This window comes from Condylura cristata, unplaced genomic scaffold (assembly GCF_000260355.1).
Source record: "Condylura cristata isolate star-nosed mole 26May11 unplaced genomic scaffold, ConCri1.0 scaffold00026, whole genome shotgun sequence".
In the NCBI taxonomy this organism is placed as follows: domain Eukaryota; kingdom Metazoa; phylum Chordata; class Mammalia; order Eulipotyphla; family Talpidae; genus Condylura; species Condylura cristata.
This window is the reverse complement of record NW_004567127.1, coordinates 19,104,964-19,129,666: the sequence shown is the minus strand read 5'-3', so window position 1 is coordinate 19,129,666 and position 24,703 is coordinate 19,104,964. Positions and strand designations below refer to the sequence as shown.

The window sequence follows — 24,703 nt, the reverse complement described above, 5'->3', positions numbered from 1 at the left end:
CTCCTGGCAGCCTCAGCACGAGCCACTCACCAGCCCGGGGAGGGCACAGGACAAGCTCACTTGCCGTGACGCCGCCTTGTTACAAGCTGGGCGTGCTGTTCACATTTCGGCTTCACCACCTACAGACGGGTGACTTTGACCAGTGACTTAACCTCTGTGCCTCAGTTTCCTCAGCTGTGCCCACCCTGAAGGCTGGGGTGAGGCGTGGGACTGAGCATAGGAAAGGCATGCAGCTCAGGGACCCCTGTACCCCGCAGGCCCTGCCCGGGTCTCCCCCTCTAGGTGACCACATCGAGCCAGGAAAACCCTGAAGGAAAACAAAGCCATGCTGCCGGCCTCCTCCCCGAAACGTCCCCAACGCCTACCCACTACCTACCGATCGGCAGGAAGCTCTCGGACTGGTGGGCTTTGAGGGACAAGGCTCTTCTTTCCTGCATGTGATCCAGGCAGGCGGGCTGGCTCCCACTCCTGTCTTTGTTTCTGAAGCGAAAGATGAGTGGGGCAGAAACATGTCATTAAATCGTAAAACCTTTAGGTAGCGTCATGGAAAGTTTTTGTTGTTTTTTTTTTAGTAAAAGTGCACAGAATGGGAGGGCTGGCACACACCCCGACAGAAAAGGAATGTCGCCTGGGTTTCAGAGAAAGTACCTGCCGGGGACCAGTGCGACACGGTGGGCTCTGTCCCCACAGCACCCGTGACCAGTCCTGTCCAGTCCCCGCAGGCCGCCTCTGAGCCTCCCACTCCCCGTGCAGGGCAAGGGGAAGGTTCTGTGACGCCCCCGGGAAAATCTGAGGAGCTGGAATGTGTACTTTTAACAGAGTCTGACATCGCTTGCAGACCGGGAGAAAGGACATGCTGAAACAACACACTTCTGACCGCGCTTGACAGGGCACAGGGGACAATTCCCATTTCGGTGCAAATCTCAACACCCCAAGAAGTCCCAGCTTCACCCTGAGGCTGCCCGGTCCGCCCGGCAGGAGGACCAGGGAAGGGCAGGGCCGGCTCCGCTCCCAGCAGCGGGGGGCACAGCCCACAGCCACCTGGGAAAGGTGACAGGTGGCTTGACAGTCAGCTGCTTCCCTCTGTCCCTTTCCAGTTCAGTCTGGGGATTTCTCGAACTAGCACCAAGCAACAGACTCTTTCGCTGAAGAGAGAGCGCTGCACCGGCCGTGCTTTATGCCCTTTAAATGGCCCTCCCACAAGCTTCTGTTACAGAAACAGAGACGTTCTCTCCTACCTTTGCAAGCACCAAAGGACAAAACAAACCAAAAAAAATCCCCAAACTCCCAGCAACAGAGAAATTCCAGCAAGTCTTCAGCGATAAGGCAGGACAGAGGGCAAATTCCAAAGGCAACGGCGGCTGTGAAGTATTTAAGCGAGATCGCCAGCAGCGCTCAGACTTCACGGCCCAGAACTGGCCTGGAATTCTACCTGGCGGAGCCCACACCCCCGCTGCCAACCAACCAGCGGGCCCGGCGTCAGGCAGGTGTGGGGGCACCGCAGGGCGGGGCGGCGGGCCAGGGGCCTCCCGCTGCACGAGCCTGCCCCACCCCCATGTCCGGACATTTCTGGGCCTGCTGTCTGTGCCAAGGGTGACAGGCTCCGGGCTCCGGGCGCTCTCAAAGGGCAGCCAGAGGGGCACCTGCGAGCCCCGTCACAGACTTCAAGAGCAGCCTCGGTCTTTATTTTTTCCTCATGAAAAAGTGTATTTATGCTAGAAACACAGCTTCCATATGGCCCAGCAATCCCACTCCTAGGTATCTACCCAAAGGACACAAAAATATTGATTCAAAAGGACACCTGCACCCCCATGTTTATTGCTGCTCTACTTACAATAGGGAAGATGTGGAATCAACCCAAATGCCCATGACTGGATTAAAAAGATGTGGCACATATACACAATGGAATATTACTCAGCAACCAAAAATAAATAAACACGTGCCTTTTGCAGCAACATGGATGGAGCTGGAAGGGATCATGCTCAGCGAGATAAGCCAGGAAGAAAAGGAAAAATACTGGATGGTTTCACTCATAGCAGCAGCGTGGGGGAGGGGGGGAGGGAGGAGAAACAAATGTAATGCAGTAAAAATGAGCAATTTTAAGCCAGAGACATGTTATGGGGTGGAGAGGGGAACAGGATCAAACTGGGGCGGGAAGATCAAACAGGACTATGGTGATGGCACTCGGGTGAATAGGTGGGGAGCCCACGGGGATTCAACTGAGATGAAAAAAATGCACAAAATGAAGAATGCTGTGAAAAATAAATGAAATAAACTTAAAAAAGTGTACTGGCCCTCCCTGGTGGCACAACGGGTTAGGGCACAAGCTGGCAGCAGCTGCTTCACTCATAGCAGGACCTTGACCTGCCCGCTGCTCCCCTCAGCAGTGTATTTCAGTCGATCTGCCTGTTCTGCTCCCCACTCTGTCTCTGGTGAATCCTCTCACGGTCCCTGCAGGTCTGTACCCCAGTTCTGTACACATAAATAATAAATAAATCTTGTTTTAAAAAGTGTGTTTAAAATCCAAGTCGCTGAGGGCAGGCCTGACCTGCCCGGCCCATGTGGGGGGCACCGGATGCCTGTGCAGTCAACTTGCTGTTCGTCAGTGAAGCGGCTAAACCCTACTCTCACAAGCAACAGGAGGAAAGGCACTCTGGTATCTGAAAAAGGGCCTCAAGTCCAATCTTACTACATACACGGAAGGGGGCTTTTCTAAGTCTCAATTCCCGCCTCCTTCCCTGCAACTTCCCTGCGTCCTGCAAGCCCCCTGCCTGGTACATAATGACTAATGCTTCCCCAACGCGCACTGCATGCTGGCTGGAGGGCCGTGGCTGATCTCATTTACCTGGTGAATCACTGTGCTAGTGCATGAATCACCCCTCAGCCCCATCATTCAGATGCTCAGGGCGGGTGAGCAGCTTGCAGCTGGTGGACCAGCACGGACCCGGGCAGGTGGGGCCGGGCGGGCCGGGGCCGGGGCGGGCCGGGGCCGGGCGGGCCAGCGCCTGGCGCAGCGTCCCGGCAGCACAGCTGTGGCCCCTGTTGCCCAGTCTTGGTTTTTGCCTCTGAATTTTTCAAGTCTAGAAATGATCGTTTAGGCCACTTCCTTGTGGTCCGGGGAGGAAACCAGCGAGTGGAATAAACAGGCAGGTTGGCGCATACAAGCTTAGAGGTCAGGGGAAGGAGAGCTGTGCCTCCAAGAAGCCGGGGGCTGGTTTCGCTTCTGCTGGAGCCCCCCCCATCCCCACCGGCCTTTCCTGGCACAGCAGAGAACACGCACAGGGCTCAGCGCTGCACGCATGACGTGTAAGTAGAAGGTGTGTCACTGACAGTGCGTGGCAGGACCCCGCCAGACGCCACACTTTCTGAACCCTCCACCCCATCCTCCAAAGTTCAGACCATACCCCCAGGCGCCCCTGAGAACCCTTGTCTACTTTTGCTGAGCCAGTCACCCCTTTCCATGTGCACGAAACCCCAATCTAAGCTGTCAGGCCTAACGCCCCTCCTGAACCCCAAAACTCGCTGGACACGGGCACTCAGCAAGCCCACATCTTATGTTAGAACAGCAGCTGTCTATCTGCTGAACTCCACCCCTTCTGCTGTGACTCCCCTTTCCCACACTCCCCAAGGACCGTCCCTGAGATGTGGCCCCTGGAGGCCTCACTCTCCCCTTCTGCCTCACCACCTCGCCCTGGGGGAAAGCCCATCTCCCAGCACCTCTCTCCTCATCCCCCCTGCCCATCCCAACTGCGCTCTATTCTTAGGACACCTTGCACCACGTCCAGTCTTGAGTCCCTCAGACTCTAAGCCTGGCATTAAGGCCCCCATGATCTGGTGGGGTCAGCTCCCTAAATCACCCCTGCCAGTCCCTTGGACAAACTCCCACACTCTCTCCCTTTGGCCTCCGGTCAATGTCCCCTCCCCCCCTCCCCCCCCAGGGCCAGTACCAGCCCCTCAGAGCTTCTCCCGGCCTGCCCAGCCTCTCTCCCAATCAGCTCAGGTGGGAGCTGACCGTGCCGCGTGTAACAGCTGTCCCACGGCACCTGCCGTTTTCATGACCAGCGTGCATGGTTCCCTGTTCCCCGGGGAGCTGCCAGCACCCAGGGGCCCCTCCCAGCCCCGCCCCCCGGGAGACCCTGACCCACCTGAGGAGGTTCCCCCTGGCCGAGCTCTGCTCTCGGGCCTGGGCACCGCCCATGGTGAGGCTCAGCCTCTTGGCGACGTCCGGCTTCCCCTCCGCCAGGCTGCCATCCCGGGACCTGCCGGGGGAGGCCCCATAGCGCTCTTCCAGGCACCGCAGGGGCAGCGTCCTGTTGATGGGCTGGAAGATGACGGCCCCGCTCTGCTGGGAGAGCGGCCTGCGGCTGCCCACGTAACAGCGCACCAGGCCGGGGATGGAGTCGAAGCTCTCCATCTCCAGCTGGTACTGCACACGGCTGTAGGCCTCGCTGAGCCGCTGCACCGTCCGGCTGATCTTGAAGTGCTGAGCGAGGTTCTTCCACTGACAGGTCAGGACGAAGTTTCCAGGGCTGGACAGCGAGTCCCGAACCAAAAAGTCGCCGTCTCGCTGCACAAGGTTTTCTGACACCTTAGGAACAAATGGCGAATAGGGTGTGGGAAAGGCAGGCTCACCGTCCTTTCAAAAGACGCATTTCTGGGGCCTCCCTGGTGGTGCAAGGGGTGAGGTCTCGGCACTAGGAAGCTCTCACAGCCACCCCGGCCAGGGCGGTGACCCACAGGGCACAGCAGACCTCTCCTGTCTCCCCCACTGCTCCCCTCAGCAGTGCACTACAGCAGTGCCACCTGTTCTGCTCCCCACTCTGTCTCTGGTGAATCCTCTCGCCCCCACTATATCTCTGGCCTACACCCACTCTTCATTTAAAAAAAGATGCGTTTTCTCCCCACTTGTCTGGGCGAAGAGAAGACATTACTTTGTGTTTCTTCTTCCCCAGCTGGCTTCTCCTCTCGAGACCCCGTTCATTTCCCTGACGGCCTACTGTGTGCCAGGTGGACCCCGAGCTCACAGTAGGGACACAGCCGATGAGCGTCACCCTCCACCACCGAGCTTCTGTTTCGAGTGGAGAGTGTCTGCCCGAGGGAGGCCATGTAAGCAGCAGGCGTGGTGTGCCTGATGTTGTAAAGTTAGGGGGGAACTCGGGGAGGGAGGTGAGGAGAGCTTGTGGCTGTCTTCCATGAGGGGTTACAGGATGTCAGGAGAAGATGCTATGTATGCAGACCTGCAGGATCGAAACGGATGGGACATTTGTCTTGGGTGGCCCGACCCCCACCTCCCCACCTCCAGCGTGGGGTGAAGGCGGCCTGACCAGCCTTCCCCAGGCCCAGTGGGATGCAGGGAAGGCTGGACACCATGTGGGCTCTGGCGCTTCCCCTCCAGAGGCCGGCTACCAAGTCAGAGGGTGTCTCATCCCACAGAGCTGTTGGGGGATTATATATCCACACACGAGACGTGCCAGGCGCTGGCTCACCAGCAATGCCCAACTGGGATGCTGCTGGTGCTAAAGGAGAATGCCTGACAGCCCAGGTTTGCGTCCCGGCTCTGCCGTGTGACTATGGGCAAGGTCTAGAATCGCTTGGTGGCTTGGTTACGTCACCTGTAGACAGGGGTAATAATCCACCTGCAGGGTAGTGCTGCAGGTGGACAGGAGGAATGTGTCAGCGCGAGTGAGTGTGACGGCAGTGCCCAGCACCCAATCTGGGAAGCACGTCCCGCTGTAAACTGACCTCCTCCCTGGCCAGTGGGAAACAAATTTAATGATCACAGTAAGGAGAAGAATGGTGGTGACTCAGCGCTGGTTTTATAAACCTCAACAATTTTCCCGGAAAACGCCAGCACTGGATGAGTGAGGCCAGTGTACTAGACGTGGCTACTTAACGCTGCATCGTTGCTTTAAAAATGCTTTCACACAGAAATGCCATTTCCTGGAGCTGAGCCCGAGGACCTGTTATCTTCAAGAATGTCGTCAGTGTCCAGCGAACAGTGGCATGTGCTGTGATGGGCAGCCGGGTGTAGAATGGCCCAGGGGAGCATTTCACAACGGGAGCGTGCCAGTCAGGGAGGAAGGCGGGCTGCAACTTGGGCCGCACTATCTCACTTCTGATTTTTCAAAAAGCCTGGCGGGGTAGATACCTAGTGATTATCTCTAGGAGGGAAAATTATAGGTGAGAGGTTGGTTTCCTTCTATCTTTTTTTTTTTTAATTACTCTCTGTATTTTCTATAACTAAGATTAAATAAAAAAGGGGGGGGGGGAATCAGACTATGGGTTATTTCTCTGACAGTGCTGAGACACCTGCTCTGCTAAAAGAAGTAATTGGCAATGATGCACGCAAACGCACACACACGCACACACGCGACAGAGGCCCGGTGTCAGGTTACCAGAAAAAACATAAGAGATTCTACACCTCCATTCTGCCCTTAGCTGACTTTCCAATTTCTGTACGATTCACCAAAAGGACAGCAGTCACCAAAGGCCGTTCCCCCACAGCACACGCCAGGCCACGCCCTGCTGAAGCCCCTTCTCCGCCTAGGGAGGGTCGCAGAGAGAATAACGACCCCCACCCCCACCCCGGGCACAGGAGCCTGTGTTCCAGGCATCACCGCCCTGGCGGCAGCCCCCCGAAATGAAGCCATCGCCTCAAAAAGGACGGAGAACCAAAGGGGTGGCTGCAGGCCGCCAGTCCAGAGTTCAGCAACCTGAGCCACGCTGGCCTCGTCCTTCCAGCTGGCTCTCCGCCCTCTCCGGCCTGCTCTGCTGCCGAGACCACAAAACGCTTTCGTTTCCGTGGAAACGTGCCTGGGTGCTGGGCTGCCGCTCCTCCCAGCCTCCCTGGGGAGGGCCCGCGTGAGGGGACGGCCAGCTCCTCGCCAGGCCTTGGTTCTGGCTCAGCTAGGACTGGGTCCTCTGTAGCCCCAGCCTCGAGCCTGCAGGTGCTGTGAGAACAGCCAGGTGTGTGCCTGCGGGGGCGGGTACCTGTCGGGGGATGCGGCCGTGGTACCAGGCGTGGCTGCGCAGGTCCTCACTGCTCAGCAGCAGCTCCTCCTCCAGCTCCTTCTTCAGCCACTCGGGGGTCCTGTCGGCCCCGTGCCGCTCCTTGGAGAACTGCAGGAGAGACAAGGGTCACCCGCCGCCCAGGCCGGGCCAGCGGGGTCGGCCGCTTTGCTCACCAAGACACTTTAGGCCAAACCCCTGTCCAGGGAGGGGAGTCGGGGCAATGATTACGATGAGCTGTGACCTTTTGGCTCTCTGGCCCAGAGTGTGCAGTGACAATGTCACCTGCGTGCGGGAGACGGCACCAGAGCAGCCAAGCTGCTCCTTTCGTCAGTCCCACCAGGCAGCAGCTGCGGACACGGGGACTGGACGGAGATGCCGCAGCCGGGTGCAAAGCTGGGCCCGGGGAGCCCCAGCAATGCAGAACCGTCCTGGGAAGGCCACATGAACTGGGCGGAGCCCGCAGGACAACGCTGCCCGGCGAGGTCCTAAGTGGTGACAGCCTGGAGTTCTTGCCATGGGCAAAGTCAGCTCAGGAGCTCAGTGAGCTATTTTATTTTATTTTTATTTAGTTTTTAAAAGATTTATTTATTTATGCATATAGAACTGGGGTACAGGCCAGAGGGGCAGGGTGGTGAGAGCCTTCACCAGAGACAGAGTGGGGAGCAGAACAGGCAGATCGACGAAGTACACTGCTGAGGGGAGCAGCGGGCGGGTCAGGAGAGGTCTGCCGCACCATGTGGTCACCTCCGGGGCAGGCGGGGATGGAACTCATGCGGAAGTGGCTTTAGCTTCTTAGTGCTGTGCTTTAACCCACTGCGCCACCAGGCAGGGCCACAGTGAGCTATTTTAAAACAACCAGGAAGAGTGCTTTTCTGTCTCTGCTGAACCGGGGAAGTGTATGTCTTGTTAACTTCATTTTTCGCAGCACGCCGGGCCTTCCCCTCACCGTCTGAGAGCCACTGCTCAGGTCACAGCGCCAGCCAGGACAGCCCTGGGTGGCCACGCTGGCTCTGGGTTTCACTTTGAGCCCTCACCAGCACGTGTGACCTGAACGTGGACGCCTGCCTGCTGCCCAGCACAAACTGGCTCAGGGACTGTGAACTGAAGGTCACCGAGCAGGAAAAGGCCCTGTCCTGTGTTTCCCGAGTTTGCAGCTTGGCCTCAAAAGCCAGCAGGAACCACAACATCACTCCTGATGACAGCTTCTGATCTTCCCAAGGAGAGAGCCCCACCTCCTTCCCCACCAAGAGAAAGCAGAGACTTGCAGCTGGAGTCCTAGCCCGTGTGTCTTTGGACTTGAAGGGGCTCCTGCAAGGACTCTGCAGCTTTCAGGGGGTGCTGGCTTTCTAATGGCTTATTGCGTACCCCTGACCACACCTCTCTTCTTGGGGGCACTCACTGGGAGTGCTTGGGGAGCTGACTATCAAAGAGCAGTCCCGTGGGCTGCCCAAGATGCCTGCGGACTGTGGCAGCGCTGCCTGACACCACCTGCTCCCGTCATTATGTCCAGGTGCATGAAGACAGCTCACTGCAAAGACTTGGATGGAGAATGTGGACTGTCAACCAGGCCACGTTTACTGTTAGCATAATTGCCTGTCTTGCCTCATGCCAAATTCTTAGCTTCCCAAGAGCAGAAGCCCATCTGCCTTCTCCCTTCCCTTCTGTCCCCCAGCAGTGTGTGAACATACAGGTCACGCAGTTTATACCAAATGAACCAATACCTCAAGTTGAAGAATGGCATCTGAATTTAAGTTGTGGAGAGTCTCCTTTTCTCTCTCAAATTAAAGCCCTAGATTAGCTTGCAACACAGCTAAAGAATGACCTAACCCAATTTCCCCCTCTCATCCAGGGAGAGGTATTCACATGACTAAGTTCTGACCAAGGTACAACAACAATGTTGGTGGGTTGTCTGAGCTGAGATGTGATGGCTGGAGCTGCAGCACCTATTCTGAACCATGAGGCAAAACCTACCCCACTAGAAATGGGTGAGTGGGAAGCCCAGAGGTACCTGCATTTCTTATTACCGCCTGTAATGAGACTGTCCACCTCCAGGTCTTTCATATGATCTGACTTATTTAAGCCACACTTTGGGTCTTCCTGCCACTGGCCACCAAACTAAATTCTAACCAATACTGTGACTTCACCCTATCTTGTCACTCCAGCAGTTAGTATAAAACGCAGCCGAAATCCCTGTGCTATGTCCTGAGCTCTTAGTCTGGATCTGAAACTACAGAAATCAGCAGCCCCTGTCTTCTGCATAACCCTCGACAGCGTATTCACATAAATTAAAAGTTATTTCCCTGTTTCGCTTTGCATTCTCCTTCCTCTCTGATACCCAGTACCCAAAACTACATCTACCACCCGATCTCCCCTTTCTTCTATACAGCGATCATTTTATATACTTTTTTACTCCAGGTTTTGGGATAATACTGTTCAGCAAAAATATGCAGTCAATTTTGTGACTTCTGTCCTAACGCCTCAGAGGGAAATCCATAATCACTGTTCTCCCTGTGCAGACTCCGGAGAAGGGACAGCAAAGGGAAGAACCTACAGAGGAGAGGGAAGGAGATGAGGATCACATAGTTTGTGAAAAGTTAGGAGGTTACGTAATTAATTTCTGTGTTAAAGGGGAAGGCAGGGAAGACACAGGGAAGGGGAGAGGGGAGAGGGAGGGAGGGATGCAGCTCCAGAGCCAGCTGCGAAGCGCTCACCATGTCACGCCCCGCAGGGACCAGCTCTCCCACATTAAGTGGCTTCAGTGGCTGCTGGAGCTTCTGCCTCAGCAAGTGAGGGGGACGACGCTCCCCAAGAGCTGAGGAAGGCAATCTGAAAACCATCCACCATGAGGTCACGCTCGTCATTAAACAGGAGTTATCTGCTACGGATGCCTTCTAGAACTCTGTTTTAATTACACATATCAACACGACTTCTATCAGTTTTTTCTCAAGTGCCTGTATTTTATGAGAACTTGACCTTGTCAACCTCAACAGTGCTGCTGTAGATAACAGCTTCAAAGGGTCGTCAACCCTGTGGTTGCTAAGGGGTGATAACATTAAAAAATTGGCAAAACATTATTTTTGAGAGCCCAGGATTGGCATCCATGTTCTTGGGGATCAAGGAATGAAATTCCTGCTTCCTGGGCGTGGGTGGGAAAATGCCTCCGCACCCCGCAGCTGGGACACTGACAGAATTCTACTGGTTTCCCCCAAAGCAACCAAACTGCGCTCACACCGCACACGCTTCTACTTCTCTGCTGCCACATGGGAAGAATTTGAACTTTCCCCTGAAATGCACTCACGTCCATCACAGCGAGCTCGCTCTTAGGTCATGGCTACAAATCAATGTTTAGTAGTTTAAGGCTGTAAGAGTGACGAACTCTGAAATTCTGATGGATCCCACTGGAGCCCTAAGAACCCGCCTGCCTTTCCTGAGACTACCCTCTGCGGGAAAGTAGAAAGTTCTTACATAACATTCTCAGGCACTGTTATTTTGTGCACAGCCCAGAATGAAGTAGAGAAAGAGACATGTGATCTGTCTTGTCCCTGCACACCCACGGCTCCCCATCGCGGGGAAGCGACGAGGATACGAGGTCATCGTTCAATCCATTCTCGCTCCTGCAGGCTGTGCTCCCAGCTCACGCTCGCCAACCCTTTTGCACCTGTTTCTGCAGTTGTCTCCCGCATTCAGGTGCCTGGCCACCTGCTGTACCAAGTGGTTTCCAATGTCGGTGCGGGCACCAGGAACAGAGGTTGGCGGGACCCCAAGCACAGCAAGCCCATTGCGTCCTGTCAGAAATTTACACTGAATGGAAGCACAGGAGGCAAGGGCCCTTTGCAGTTTACGTTATTCAACAGCCAGGTAGAGACAGCAAAAAAACTCAAGAATAAGTAATCTCTCACACAAATGCTACGCTAATAGTAACTGCGTTCCAGTAATACAACTTTTTCTCTACGTTCAAATTCTCTATTCCTTTGGACTTCCTTCCTAAAAAGAAGGAACTCCTTGTTTGCCAGCCTTCTTGTCTTGGATTGGGGGTGAGCGTGGGGCTGGGGGGGGGTAGGAGAAGCTGAGAAGATTCAATACAGAGGCAGTTGGGATTTGCAGCTCCATGCAGGGCCCTGGGCCCCAGGCATCCTGAATTTTGCCCCACATAGCAGCTGGGGTGCAACCTCTGGAAGAAGGGAAACTGGAGCCTTTGGACCAAAAACATTCTGCCCACAGGTCTTGCCAGGTTCATTCCAGGGACCAAATCCTCCCATGGCCACCAGGAGATAGACATAGGCAGGACCCAGCTCTCCTACTCCAAGGCACGCCGAAATGTGCTGCACCACAAGTCTGGAGGTGGATCTTTATCTGGGAGTGGGTATAAGGAAAGAACACAGGGCCTTGCTGGTGGCACAGGGGTTACAGACATCCCACTATGAAGCTGTACACAGCCACTGCAGCACGAGTTCGATCCCCAGCCAGAGATGTGACCCACATGGCACAGCAGACCTCTCCTGTGGCGCCCACTGCTCTCCTCAGTGGCGTGTTTCAGCCAATCCACCTGTTCTGCTCCCAACACTGTCTCTGGTGACTCCTTCCATCACCATCCATGGACAATTATGGCCTACCACCCAGTTCTCCTAAGCATAAATAAATAAATCTTAAAAAAAGAAAAGAAAAAAAACACAGATGCACTTGCACAAGGCAAGGAAGGGTTAGACATTACCAGGCCAGGTTATGCATTCACGTGGCTCCACTCCTAACACTTCATCAGCTTTGACGTCTGAGATGAGCGGCAGGTAGATTGTGAACTAGGGCAAAGGCCGGGGGTGGAGGGGCCCACACTTGTTCCATCAAGTTGAAGTATAGTTAGAAAATTCATGAGTTACTAAAATTATCACTTTTCTTGAAAATCTGCATTTAGTGACATCTTTCCTATCAACAGCATTTTAATGACCCCGACTGGTTGCTGTGCCCGAGCCAGGGCCCTGGGGACCCCCGCCTTAGAATCTAAACTAGCAGTTAAGTTTAATGCGTGGCCATGTGGTAAGGCAGCTTAAGGCTTTCTGAGGTAATTTTGTTCCACCTGAGGATGCTGCGAATGTCAGTGTGTCAATGCGTTTTAAACTGACAGTGAAGAGGAAGATGGCAATTATCGCAGCCCGTCATCCCTAAACCCACTTCCCTCTCGGACCTGAGAATGAAGAAACCCACCCATGCTCCCTGCACTTTATTAAATCCTCCTCCTTTACTTGCCACTTGGGACATAGTCCTTCCAAGACGCAACTCCTACAGTTCTTGAAGCACTCAGAACAGACCCTGGCACACAGCACCGGCTTGTTAACTGTTCACAGAGGCCGAGAAATCTGTTCATCTTGTTTTATAAAATAGAAATTTCACTTTTGGGTGTTTGAGGTCTGATGCTAGGGGGCCTGGGTTAGTGTTTGGGGAGGAAGCAGCGAAGGCAAGCAGCTGGCCACCTGTATGGATGCCAGCTGGCTGCCTGGCACAGTTTTCCCGATCCTCAGGAGAAATCTAGCTGTCCGCCCCGTGCCTCTGGCCAGGTACAAGGACAGGCCAGTCTTGGCTTGCAGAGACAGGCTCCAGAAATCATGCACATCACCCTGAACCTGGAACAAGTGTCTGCTGCCTCACACGTCCCTGGCAAGTCTGGTCTTGACAGGCCACAGTAGCCAGATCCTGGGAGATGGCTGGAAAACACATTCTGGGGGCACAGAGCCAGCTCCATGGACGTGCTGGGAACCCCGATTAACACGGAAACCCACATTTCAACAGTTCTCTGAGGAAGTGAAAGCTGTTCCAGTCCGGGAGGGATGGAGGTCGGGGTCTTGTCTCGAAATGGCCGAGGCACTGAAGCCTGCATTTCAAATCAGGCTTTACAATGGGCCGGACCTAAGGAGGTTTGTGTTCCTGAATGCAGGGATGAGGGAGGGTGTGCACAGAGCATCTGTGGGAAAGCCCAGAGGCGCCTGTGGACATTTATTTGCATGTAGGAGACAGTGGAGAGGATTAGAAAAAGATGGGATTCTGCATTGTAATTAATATTTGACTCTGTTCCTGCCTGTAAGAAAAGCATCCCCTTTTGAATAGGATTTTAAATTGTGCAAATCACCAAGAAAGATCTTGTCCCCAGGCCCAAGAGCTGAGAGGGACAGGAAGGACTGCAGAGGCTCCATTTTGTGGCCATCAGCAACCATGACCAAGCACTTTGCCAACTGCAAGGGTTGCTAGCCAACATGCTGGTCCCGCCTGGCCTCAGTTTCCTTTGGACCACACACAGAGAGCAGCTTAACTAGTGCTGAGCTCTGCGGGCCACTGCCTGGACCCCATCCTTTCCTGTCCTGTGGAGTCCGCAGGACTTTGGTTTTCCCGTGTCCCGAGAAAGGTCACCACAGCCCCATACAAAGTGGCATCAGGGGTGGCCCTGGAGGATAAAACTTGCAACAGGATGGGTATTCCGGGCTCTGGAGCTTTCTAAAGTCATCGGGTTGGATGAAGGTCTGGTTGGGGAGGAGAGGGCTGAACAGGCAGAGGCGGACAGTGGGCACGTACACTGTGCCTGGGTGTGGGGACAGCCCTGGCTCGCCAAGTGCAGGAGAGCCTTGCAGAGCTGCCCTCCGCCCCCCAGGGACAGCCCCACCTTTCAGCCAAGCACAAGGGTCTGCCCGGCTTCCTGACTACTGCGGCTGATTCAGATAGGGTCCCTGACACCATTGGGCCTAATCCGAGTTCTTCCTGGGGTTTTTCTAGGTGGAACTGTGTGAAGAAAACATTCTGTTCGCTCTGATGACAGCGTCATGAGACTTGGTGTGGAGGCAGCTTCACCTCCTGTTTCCTGCCAAGAGGATCCGAGTGGGCTGGAGAATGAGATCAGCAAGCAAAGGGGACACACAGGAGAGCAAGGTGCCCGGGGCAGGCCCGTCCCCAAGCTGCTGCCCACGTCAGCAGCACACAACCCCTCCCCCCCAACCTCAGGCTCAGGCAGTCCGCTGGACTGGCCCCTAGTGGCCCCAGGGGCCTGATCTAGGAAGGCTGGTTCTGCAGGTTGAGGGCTTAACCCTTCACACCCCAGCTAGTGAGTCACTGCAAGTCCCTGCCTGGAAGGAAGGTAACAGGTACAAAAAGATGCTTTTAGACAGATCGATCTGGCTGCAGCGAGCGGAATGGACTGGAAGGGGCTAGGGCTGGAGGCTGCAGGCCAAGTTCGGAGTCTTTTTAAAATGTGCTGACGCTGTCCGGATCGCTATCTGGTTTTTTGGTGCCACAGTAGGGATAGCTACCCTAATCCACTTCAGAGCATGGATGTCAATGCGCATAAACTGAACTTGCCCTGTCTGTGAAGCCCCTTTCTCAGCCACTGGTCTCTCCTCTGCCCACATTACCCTAACAGGAACCCTCAGAACTGGCCAGCACTGATTTGAAAGTCCTGATTCTATCAGCTACTTTGCTGGACTCCTGTCCCTTCTGTTTTTTCTGACCTTCTTCATGGTTTTCCATGCCCATTCTCTGGTCCTACACCCCACTACCCACAATGCCACCCCTCCTGATCCAGAGCCTCTTGTCATGGGGTGTCCTTGCTAGAGCAGACCTGGGCTCCAGTCTTTCTCAGTCCCACCCCAAGGGGATGAACTTCTTATGTTTACTTTTCACTCTCACGCATCAGACCTGGTCCATGGGGACCCCAGAACCCCATCCTGTCGTGCCTCATCCCTGTTGAGGGGAGCAGCGGGCGGGTCAGGAGCGGTCTGCTGATCCATGCGGTCACGTCCGGGGCAGGGATCGAACTCATGCTCAAGTGGCTTTAGCTTCTTAGTGCTGTGCTTTAGCCCGCTGCGCCACCAGGGAGGGCCCAAGAAGTCTGGGTTTTATCTGTAGGTAACTGAGCCCGTGGGAGCATAATCAGTATTTCCCCCATGCCTTAGCTCCCTGAGAACCAAAATAAAGTCCCAAACTTCAGGGCTCCAAATCTGCAGACTCAGGCCCACTCAGGCCCCTGAATTTTGAGCACATTCCTTTAAGTTCCAGTGAGCTGCTGAGCCTCCCCCTCGTCATACACCGACACCACCCATAGGGATGCAGGTCTGAGGCTGCAGGAGGCCCAGACCACACCAGGACTGCAGAACCCCATGCAGGGGCTCCTGCTGTGTCCCCGGAAACAACCCGCAGAGGCCTGGTTGGTGGGGAGACAGGCACGCCCGCCGTGGCACAGGTGGGCCTGAGTCTGCAGATCTGGAGCCCTGAAGTTTGGGACTTTATTTTGGTTTGCAAGGAGCTAAGGCGTGGGGAAATACTGGTTATGCTCCCACAGGCTCAGAGTTACCTACAGCTAAAACTCAGACTTCTTGGGCCCTCCCTGGTGGCGCAGCAGGTTAAAGCACAGCACTAAGAAGCTAAAGCCACTTTAACATGAGTTCGATCTCTGCCCCAGAGGTGAACCACATAGCGTGGCAGACCTCTCCTGACCCGCCCGCTGCTCCCCTCAGCAGTGTACTTCATTGATCTGCCTGTTCTGCTCCCCACTCTGTCTCTGGTGAAGCCTCTCACCGCCCCTGCACCTCTGGCCTGTACCCCAGTTCTGTATGCATAAATAAACCTAAAAATAAAAAATAAAACCCAGACTTCTTAAGACAGGCCTTTTTCCATTTTGGTCCTAACTCCTTCCTCGTGTACACAGAAGGGGGCGCTGTCGTGGGCTCCCCACAGCTCCCTGTACACACGGTTCCTTACGTCCTCATGCAGGCTTCTGCTGCGCCGCAGAGGTGCGAGCTGTGCAGCCTGGCTGGGGCAGGGGGCAGCTCCGAGAGGAGCTGCATGAGGCAGGCAGGGGCCTCGAAGTCATGACAGATACTCTGATTTTATCCGGAGGGACTAGGATTCACTAATGGATTCTACACAGTGGGGCCAGGCAGTCTACTCTGCACAAGCGAGTCAAGGGCCCGGCAATGCCGTGGTTGCTTCTGGCTCCAAGAGCCCAGCGCCCAGTACCCGCTGGCACTGGCTACCGGGACCACGCTTGCCTCCTTACCCGCCACGTGGCAGATGCTTGTCACTGGTGGGGAGGAGACAGCTGACCACTTTCTAGATTTCTCTAGCTTACATCTGCATGTTCCTGGTGGTCCACTGCCCAGGACCACCTGACCTTGTGCAGGTAAAGCCCAGCGCTGTGTCTGGCACACAGTAGGCATCCATTAGAAACAATGTGGGATTTACTCCCTCATCGAAAGGACTTGTCGCAAAATGCAAAGTCACTTCACTAAGGAATGATGTTAGAAATCCGTGAGATGTTCTTAGAAATATCGAGAGGCTCAAAGTTCAAACAACTGATTTCTACTTAAGCACAGGTTTGCTTACTCTGCTTATTCGGTTTCTAGTCAATAGTTACTGGGGCTCTGGGGAATGCTAAATGGTTCCACCTGCGCAGGTGAAGCTGCCCACCTGGAAGAAGGCATCACCCCTACCCACCCGCCAGCGCACCTACCCGCCAGTGTGCCCGCTCGCCCCAGCACCCCCCACCCCGTGCACACATCTTCCCATCTCGCTGATTACAAGCACACACCTTCCCCTCCCCACCCTCCGCCACGGCACAAGATGGCGGATGGAGCCCGAAAGGGCAGGCCCGGCTCCTGTTCAACACAGGCTGAGGGGCCCTGGCCCAGAGGTCACGAGTCCTTCAGGGCCTTAGATGCTTCATCACCTGTTTCTTGTTGAATTTTTAAAATTGCAGTGATTCTCTAGTGCTTCATTCTGTGATCAGGACTGGAAACTTACATGCTTGGAATGTGGATATGGGAAAAGGCGGAGGGGTGGCAGGAAGTGGGGAGAGAGGATGGAGAGGGAGGGAGCGAGCCCCAGCGGTTGTACCCAGGTTGGGGCTCAGGCCCCCTCCCCCACGCTACAGGGCTCTTAGATGAACATGAACACTTCCTTTCTTCTGCCCTGGACAGGTTTATTCAGATGACAGAAAGGTCAAAGCACTCCAGGCTTCTCCTCAAGCTGTGCTAAGCAATTCCACGGGTTACATTTTTCTAGAAATCTCATCCAGAAATTATGATTGCAAGCAAAATAATAATAATAATAATAAGCCCGACTGGTGTTCTGGACTCTCGTGGAAAGCTGGTCTAGTTTCTGAGCCAGACCCCTGTCACCTGATGAGCGCAGGGTGGGAAGCCTCAGGGCCTCTGCCATGAATTGCCACCAGGTAGCCAAAAGCAAGCTGGCGCCTCAAATCCACCTATGGAGGGAGAACGTGAAGCCCGAGGCATCACAGGCCTACAAAGACACTGCCCCTCCCCTCCCTGGAAAGGTGCCTTCCCCAAACCAGGACGGACCCCAAGTCCTGCTAAGGGAGCTGCATCTAGGATCACCTTGCAAGGGAACCGCAGACCAGGGGGATTCTGGGCAGATTTCAGAATCTCCGCCCCTTGAGTCCCTGCCTTGTGCTGGACTTTGAGGGATGAACAGGCTTGTAAGCGAATTCCAAAGTATATCAAGGACTTCAGAGAACCAACTGGTAATTTTGGCATTGAAAACCCGCTTTAATTTGATCTCCAGCTCACAGAATGAATAAATCCCAATTACTCTGCCACACGTTGAAAAATAAAAGTAAGTCCAGCTCCTACAGCACTTCAAACACCGAAGCTCTCAGGAAAACCCTCAAATTTTTCACTCTGAGTCAGAAAGGAAGGAAAAGGGATGTCACTTATGGGAACCCCAAAGCCTTACAATGGAACAGGACCTGGGTTCCCTGGTTCATGGTTTATGATACTTGCTGGCTTTGTATGTGCCTAAAAATATTTTATTATAACCCAAAAATAACTGAAGAAAGACGAAATAACCCAACTTTGGTGGGAGTGCTAGGCTATCGAGTGTAGTGTCTTACGTCAACGCCTTCACTGCAGTAAACACTTACTTTTGCGATCAAAAATCCAGAGGAAAAACATCAAGTTCAAATTTCATAGACCTCGATTGGCAGAAAAAGCAAAAGGCAGCATAAGGGCAAGTGGGTACTTCATGTGGGCGCAGTCAGTGGGGACGCACAAGGCTGGCCTTTGGCCCAGAAGCCACAGCACAGCCACCCTACAGCCAAGGAGGTGCCAGTCGCGATTTGCATATTATCAGAGTTGCCCGGGGCAATCTGAGGGCTGTGCACAGGGCCCAGTTCACTCCAAGGCCTGGAGGGCCTAGGCGGAGGCCCCAACTGTCCTGGGGGCTTGGCCTTCGCCTGCCGAGCTTCTGACAAGGGCTTCTAGCTCACTAGGGCCCCTGGCCTCTGAGCCTGCCCCTTCCAGGAAAGCAGCTCGGAGCTCAGCTTCATAATCTGCCAAGTTCTGCAGCAGCATCAGGGGTCGATTTAAATGCAAGAGCTTGATGGGTGCGCAAGGTGCCTTCAGCTAAGCCCAGGGACCCTGTAGTGTCCCCTGCCCGCCACTCAGCCTCCTCCTCCAAGCTCTAAGGGGAGAAGCCGGGGAGGAGAAAGACGCCATGACCAGACGGAGGCTGCAGTCCCGCCAAGAAGTAAAGGTACAAGTCACAACAGGTTGTTTTGCTGAGTTTCTCAATCCCACCTGAGGTCAGCAAGGCTTCTGGCGCCTTCTGAGAAAGGACTCTAACAGATTTCATAGCAATCCTACTACGTTTCTACATTCTGAAAGACTTCCAGCAATGTGATGGTAATGCTGAAGTACCCAGACGCTAGAAATCTCTTTTCCAAATCCTAGAAAGAATCTCATCTTCAGCACAGATTCCACAGATGGGTTTTGATGCCATTTTGTAATTAAATCTGTGTAACTTATCACACTTTACACCAGATTCTTACTCCTGTGCCATTAAAAACTGATTTGCAACTTGCTAGGAGATGAAGAGGCCTCGTTTTCCTTCTATTTGTCATCTTTCATGTCACAGACAGATGATGACACCACACCTAATGCAGACGGGAAAATGCCACCAACCCCCCCCAGCCCAAATCCAAGGCTTCATTTTACTCATCGAAATGCTCATCAGATGCTTATGAAAAGAGGCTCTGAAACCATCAATAGGAAATATGAAGAGGGTATCTATGAATTTTTCTTGCCTACCAAGGTTCTGAGAAATCCCTATTAAAATTATGCTCTGTGTGTGTAAATGAAAAGACTAACTTTAATTTGTGCAGACCAGAGCCTGTAGCTGCTTCTCCACGAAGCAGGCAGCAGTAATTTAATCCTCCACGCCAGACTAATTACATCAGAATCATTCTGATCAGGACCCCCAGCTCCCTTTGATGTTAAACTCCTGTTGCTTTTAATCCCCAATCATTTTCCCAGGCAAGGTTTCCTCTACACCTTCCCATCCTGCTGGATCAGGAAGCTATTGCTGTTGCAACTCAGTTTTATTTTGATGAAGCACCAAGGGACTGAAAATTATTTTTCACGGAAGGAGACTGCTCTCGGTCTAAAAACTGCAGGAGGAATTGCAAGTTTGACAGAATGCAGTAGCCCCAGCCCTGACAGTCGTGGCCTCTCTCCTTCAGGAATGTTACCCACAGGTGTGGGACACTGCCCCATGCACGGCTACACCCTAGTCTCCTCCCCCACCTGCCTGGCCCCACTGGGTTTGCAAAACTGTCTTGTTTCTTACCCGCTGGAGAAAGCAAGGTTTACCCATGGGCTCACGCCGTGCTCAGCTCCAAGGGGGCCTCGCCTTCCCCTGGTAACAGAGAACTGAAGCTCCACAATAGTTGTTAACATCTCACCCTGCTTGAAGCGGTGGCAGACACCTTCCCCTCTAGATCAAATTTGGATGAGGACTCCCTGGAGCAGCCCGCAGGCACCCAAAACACCCCCATAAGGCTGCTATTGACTGGATTCCTCCCAGAGAGCATGCAGGTATGCCATGCTTTGCCGAAGGCTGAAGTCTCTGGCTGCATTTAATTGTTTATTGGGCTGGTGAAACGCAGGGCTCCATATATGGGCCAAGCACAAGCTTGACCTATGACACCCCCCACCCCATTGCCACGACCTCAAGTGACTTCTGATAATACTGCTCTCTCACTGGGCTAGAAGGCAGGCTGAAGGAGACAGGGCAAGTGAAATATTAATTGCCGGGTCTGGCAGCGAGATTCCATTTAGTAATAATAGTGCTTTGTTAACATCTATGGAGAATGAGAAAACAGAGAATGTCCTGGCGCAGGCAGACCCCAAAATAAGGGTTTGAATGTCAGCTGACCGAAGTTCAGAATGTGCAGAGATCCAAACCAGAAACCCTCCCCACTGGTAATTCAATCTTGTTAGTTTAACATCTTAGTTCAACTTGTGAGTGATTCGGAATGCAGCCGTTCACCAAAATAGATGCCCTGGTTGCTATTCAGTGAAGAAGTCAGAAAATCAAAAGTAACTTATTTCAACTACTACCCCTTTTTTAATTCACCCTGAGGAACGAGGTGCTTCTGAATAAAAAAGCTGCATCGGTGTTCAAAAGGCACTAGGAGATATGACTGGAAGGGAAAACAAGAGAGACCAAACACACAGAGGAAAATCCAGAATCAGAAAGCCTTCCAGCATGGGGTGTGGAATAAATGACTTTCCAAATTCTCTTTCTCCAAAATAGTACCATGACTAACAACGGTCTCAGAAGTCTGCTCTGGGACAAAGGGCATCATATGTCAGGCCGAACTGTATAGGAGAATCTCAGTAAAACTAACCGATTCGTCTCAAGATGGGGCCTGGCAAAGCACCACTTCAGTACACAATTCATATGTCACTCTGGAAGGTAGATTGTCCCAAAGGAGCTCAGAGCGCCTGGCATAGCTCCCAGGCCTTAAAACCAACCAACCAGTCCCGTAAGGATTGAGACATACAGAAACAGGGAGGCAGCAACGAATTCAGAAGGACTGTACACCCGACAGAAGCCTGATCTCATGGTCAGTCTGAGCATTAAATCTGTAGCAGGAATATTTCTAATGAAAAAGAGAAAATAACCAAGAGCCCGAATGTTACACTGGCTTACACTGTCAGGGACTGCTTGCCACTGGAATTCAAGTCTCAAAGTGCATAAAGTGGGAATGTTTAGTCTGTATTGAAAAGAAAAGGCATTAAAAAAAGGACCTAAGACCAACGTGAGGATTATGCTGAAATATCTGAAGACTTGGGCTGTAACTGTGCTAAAACGAGGGGTCAAGTGTGCTCAGTTCAACTCCCAGAACCCTTCCTGTGGTATTTCTAGGCGTCTACTCATACCAACCAATTTGGCCTCAAAATACACCACACAAGCATGCTCCCCACATGGAAGAAAAAATACGTGCGCCTAAACTGTTGTTACGCTCCTTTAACTGCAGGAGAACGTGCACACTGTAGTGCTCACGGGTACACGGGTTTTAAATCAATACGAGAAGGAACCGTCCAGCAATTCACTGTGCCAGTGTGGAACAGAATGCCGCAAGCACAATACATCCCCCGTCTCTGGAAACACAAAGCTGATGAAATGTGTCCTCTGCAGATTTCAGGCAGGATGACAGAGAGGAAGCTAGCACAAACTCCAGGGAGAGCTACTGATGAGGTCTGAGTTAGTCCAGGCCTGGCTACGGTAGAGACAGGAGAAAAGGGCAGCAGGCAGAGATATGCAGGACAGGTCAGGAAGGTTCCAGGAGAGAAGTGGAGCGCCGTGTCCTCGAGGCTGACAGAGCAGACTTCCAGGAAGAAATGGCCAACAGTGGCCAGTGGTGCCAAGCACAGCAGAGTGCCAATAAAATCAGAAATGGACCACGGCCACTGGGCTTGGCAAGGGCAGGTCTCCGGTGGGGTTCGGAGGGCAGGCAGAACGGCAGGTGGACGTGAGGAGGCAGAGACTATGGCGACCGGTTTTTAGGTGGAGGAGGTCGGACCAGGAAGAAGACATGTTAGTGAGGCTTACTGGTAGGGTGGGAAAGACTGTGTTTATGTGCTAAGAGCAAAGGGTTGCTAGCAGAGACAGACGCAGGAGTCTTGAGGGACGGGGTGGTGATGGCCACAGGAGGCCAGGCCAGCCTGGTCAGGGAGAGGGACAGCTCCTTCTCAGAGGCGGGAGGAAGGAAGCAAGGACCATGGAAATGGGTACGGTTGTGGCTGCAGTTTGTGGGGGCGGGGTGGGGACAGAAAACATCACACCTGCTGCTCTTAATCTGCTGTGCAGTAACAGACAAGATCTCACCATGAGCACTTAAACAGATGGCTGAAGAGAAGGTGACAGGAGGAAAGAGCAATGACACGAGCTGATGGAGGCATCCAGGGTGCTGGTGGTGGTCCTCGAGCTCCAGCGACACACCAAGGGGCCAACCCCCAAGCCCTCATTCAACTCCCTGTTCAAGCTGTCCACTGACGCTCCGCTGGCCCCAGCACCAGGCAGCTCTGGCCTCGTGTTCCACTCCTCAGCCTCAGCCTGATGTCTTCTCCCCCCACAGCTCTTTACCTGCTGTTCCTGCAGGGGCTGCCACGTCTTACCACCTCCACGGAGCTGCCCGCTCCGTGGGTACTCGGCTTTTCCTGGGGCCTCACGACATACTGCGGAGGCCCCCCAGCCTCTGCACCGCCAGGTACCTCGGAGAACGCACCTGCATGCCCAGGTCTCTCACCTGACACACAATTGCTCCTTCGGGGCAGGAACTTGGCTTCTGTCACCCAGCACCCCTATGTAGGGCCCCAACCCATGAGCTGGGGGTGGGGGGTCGCTAGAGACAGCAAATCTGAGTGGGAGGCTGACTCACTGATGCCTCAAATCCCACCTCACTAAGAATCTAGGACCTAGGCTGTACCCATCTGCTGTTGCAATGTACACACATATTAGAGGAGCTGCCGGGTAGAGTGTTCTCCATGCAAATTAAAAGACTGATCACAGCTCTTTCGTGAGGCAGAAAAACAAGCCGTGACATTTCTAGGCCAGATAACACAGTCGTTCCCAGGGCTGTGGACACGCACAGGAGGCTGGACAAGGGTGGAGACGCCAGTGTCCCCTCCTCCCCGCCCTTCCTGACCAGGACTCCTCTGCTGTACTGGGGACATCCAAACCGGGCATGGGCCTCTGACCACCCCCGAGCCACGGAGGCCTGGTCCTCCAAACGGCCACCCCTGCACGTGGTGGTGCAGAAGGCCCCCGAGTGCCCCAGCTCCCCAGAGCCCTCCGCAGGCTGGCACCAGCCCATCTCCCTGCAGTCTTGGAGGTGCTGAACCCGTTAACAGAATTTTCCCAGGACCCCAGTCTGGGTCTCTGCTTCCCATCCACATCTCTCCAACAAAAACATGCCCTAGGCTAGGATCCAAGCTCTGGGGTCTGTGGGGAAGGGGGCGTTGGGACACAGCCCCCCAAGCCCCCCCACGCACATCCCTTCCACTGATGCTGAAACCAGATCCCTGCAGCAAGCAGTGGCCAATGAATGCATTTAGGGCTTTTGAAAACGAACAAACAAAACAAAAAACGCTGCAGTGGGCTCTTGTTTCGCAGGCAGGAGAGGTAACTGGGAGCCAGCCACCACCAGGAGGGGCTGGGGCACCTGGAAAGAGGTTTGGCAGCGGGTTTCCCGTCCTGCACACAGGTGCATTGCCCTGACACATACATCGTGGACCCAGGCAGGGGGCGCCAGCACCCACAGGAGGACATTCGTCCGACAGGTTCCAGGTCCAGGCCCCAGAGCAGGCCGAGGGGACACCACAGGCTGCAACTATTTCCAGGGGCCTGGAAAGGGATTTCAAGCACAGCAAACACTCCAGCAACAGCACAATGTAAGCTCCTCCCACTACAGAGCCTGTGTCTTATACTCCAAGCTAAGAAGAAGAGTGTAGAGGCTTCGAGCCACGACTTCTTGCTTGCAAGAGCCCTAGGCACAAGGATGCTGAGCGCCAAGACGTGCCGATTTCTTCATCCACACACGCCACGCTCCGGTCTCCGTCAGGCTTTCAGAAAGGCGCCATCCTGCACTTGGAAGGTTTAATTCCTGTCTCTGAGGTGGCCCTGAAGTCGCCTGACTCACTGATCTTCCTCAGCAGCAGTCTGCTCAGGCAGCCAGTTTCAACTGCCCGCACCAGGCACATCAGACACCAGGGCCGCAGCGGTGAGGCTTGCTCTCACTGCCAGCTCTGCATGGGGCTCACCAAGGCGTGAAGGTGGTCCTGCCCTCCAACCCCTTCCCAGGATGGTGCTTCCCTGCCCGTGTCTGCGCTCTCTATGCTTCCATGCGTGATCCTTCCTCTACCTGAACCCCACGTCCCTCCTTTGCAGATAATGTCTACTGATTCTTTCGGTCTCCGTCGAGGGTACTGGGTCCGTTTCCCCAACCCATCCCTGCCCCCACCCTGGGCCTGGAATGCCTTCCGCACACCATCCTGTCCTTTTCCCACCCCAATGCTACATGATTAAGGAAAACTGCTTTAAAAGGGTTACCTGTTCAACAAAAGCCAGCCCTGAGTCCTCCCTGCAACCTCACCTGTGAGCTGAAGTTCACCCCATGTGTTCCCAACTGAACTGCGAGCTTAACTGTTAACATACACAAAGTCATGCTGTTTCAGGTTCCAACTGTCTGGATGTGTTACTGCAGAACAGACTCTGGGCTCGAGGCCAGAACACTGACTTCTCCTGGTTTCCCACTACATGGCTTGGGGCCGCTTGCCTCTCTGTTTCCTATCTGTGCAAGGCGTGCACTACTGCCCTGCCTGCCTCTTAGAGCTCGTTTCAAGATTGCAATGGG

At 53.9% G+C, this 24,703-nt stretch overlaps 1 protein-coding gene across 3 annotated transcripts in view; it reads right to left on the bottom strand.

Annotated features, from left to right (window-relative positions):
- Window positions 1–24,703, bottom strand: part of BCAR3 (breast cancer anti-estrogen resistance 3) — a 104,850-nt gene that overhangs the window by 14,269 nt on the left and 65,878 nt on the right. For all 3 annotated transcript variants that reach the window (XM_004689766.2, XM_004689767.2, XM_012730157.1), the window contains 3 exons: window positions 6,991–7,119; window positions 4,146–4,588; window positions 377–480 (listed from right to left, as the gene is read on the bottom strand). In XM_004689766.2, the coding sequence (XP_004689823.1) occupies window positions 377–480; window positions 4,146–4,588; window positions 6,991–7,119 (676 nt within the window). The remainder of the gene's footprint in view (window positions 1–376; window positions 481–4,145; window positions 4,589–6,990; window positions 7,120–24,703) is intronic.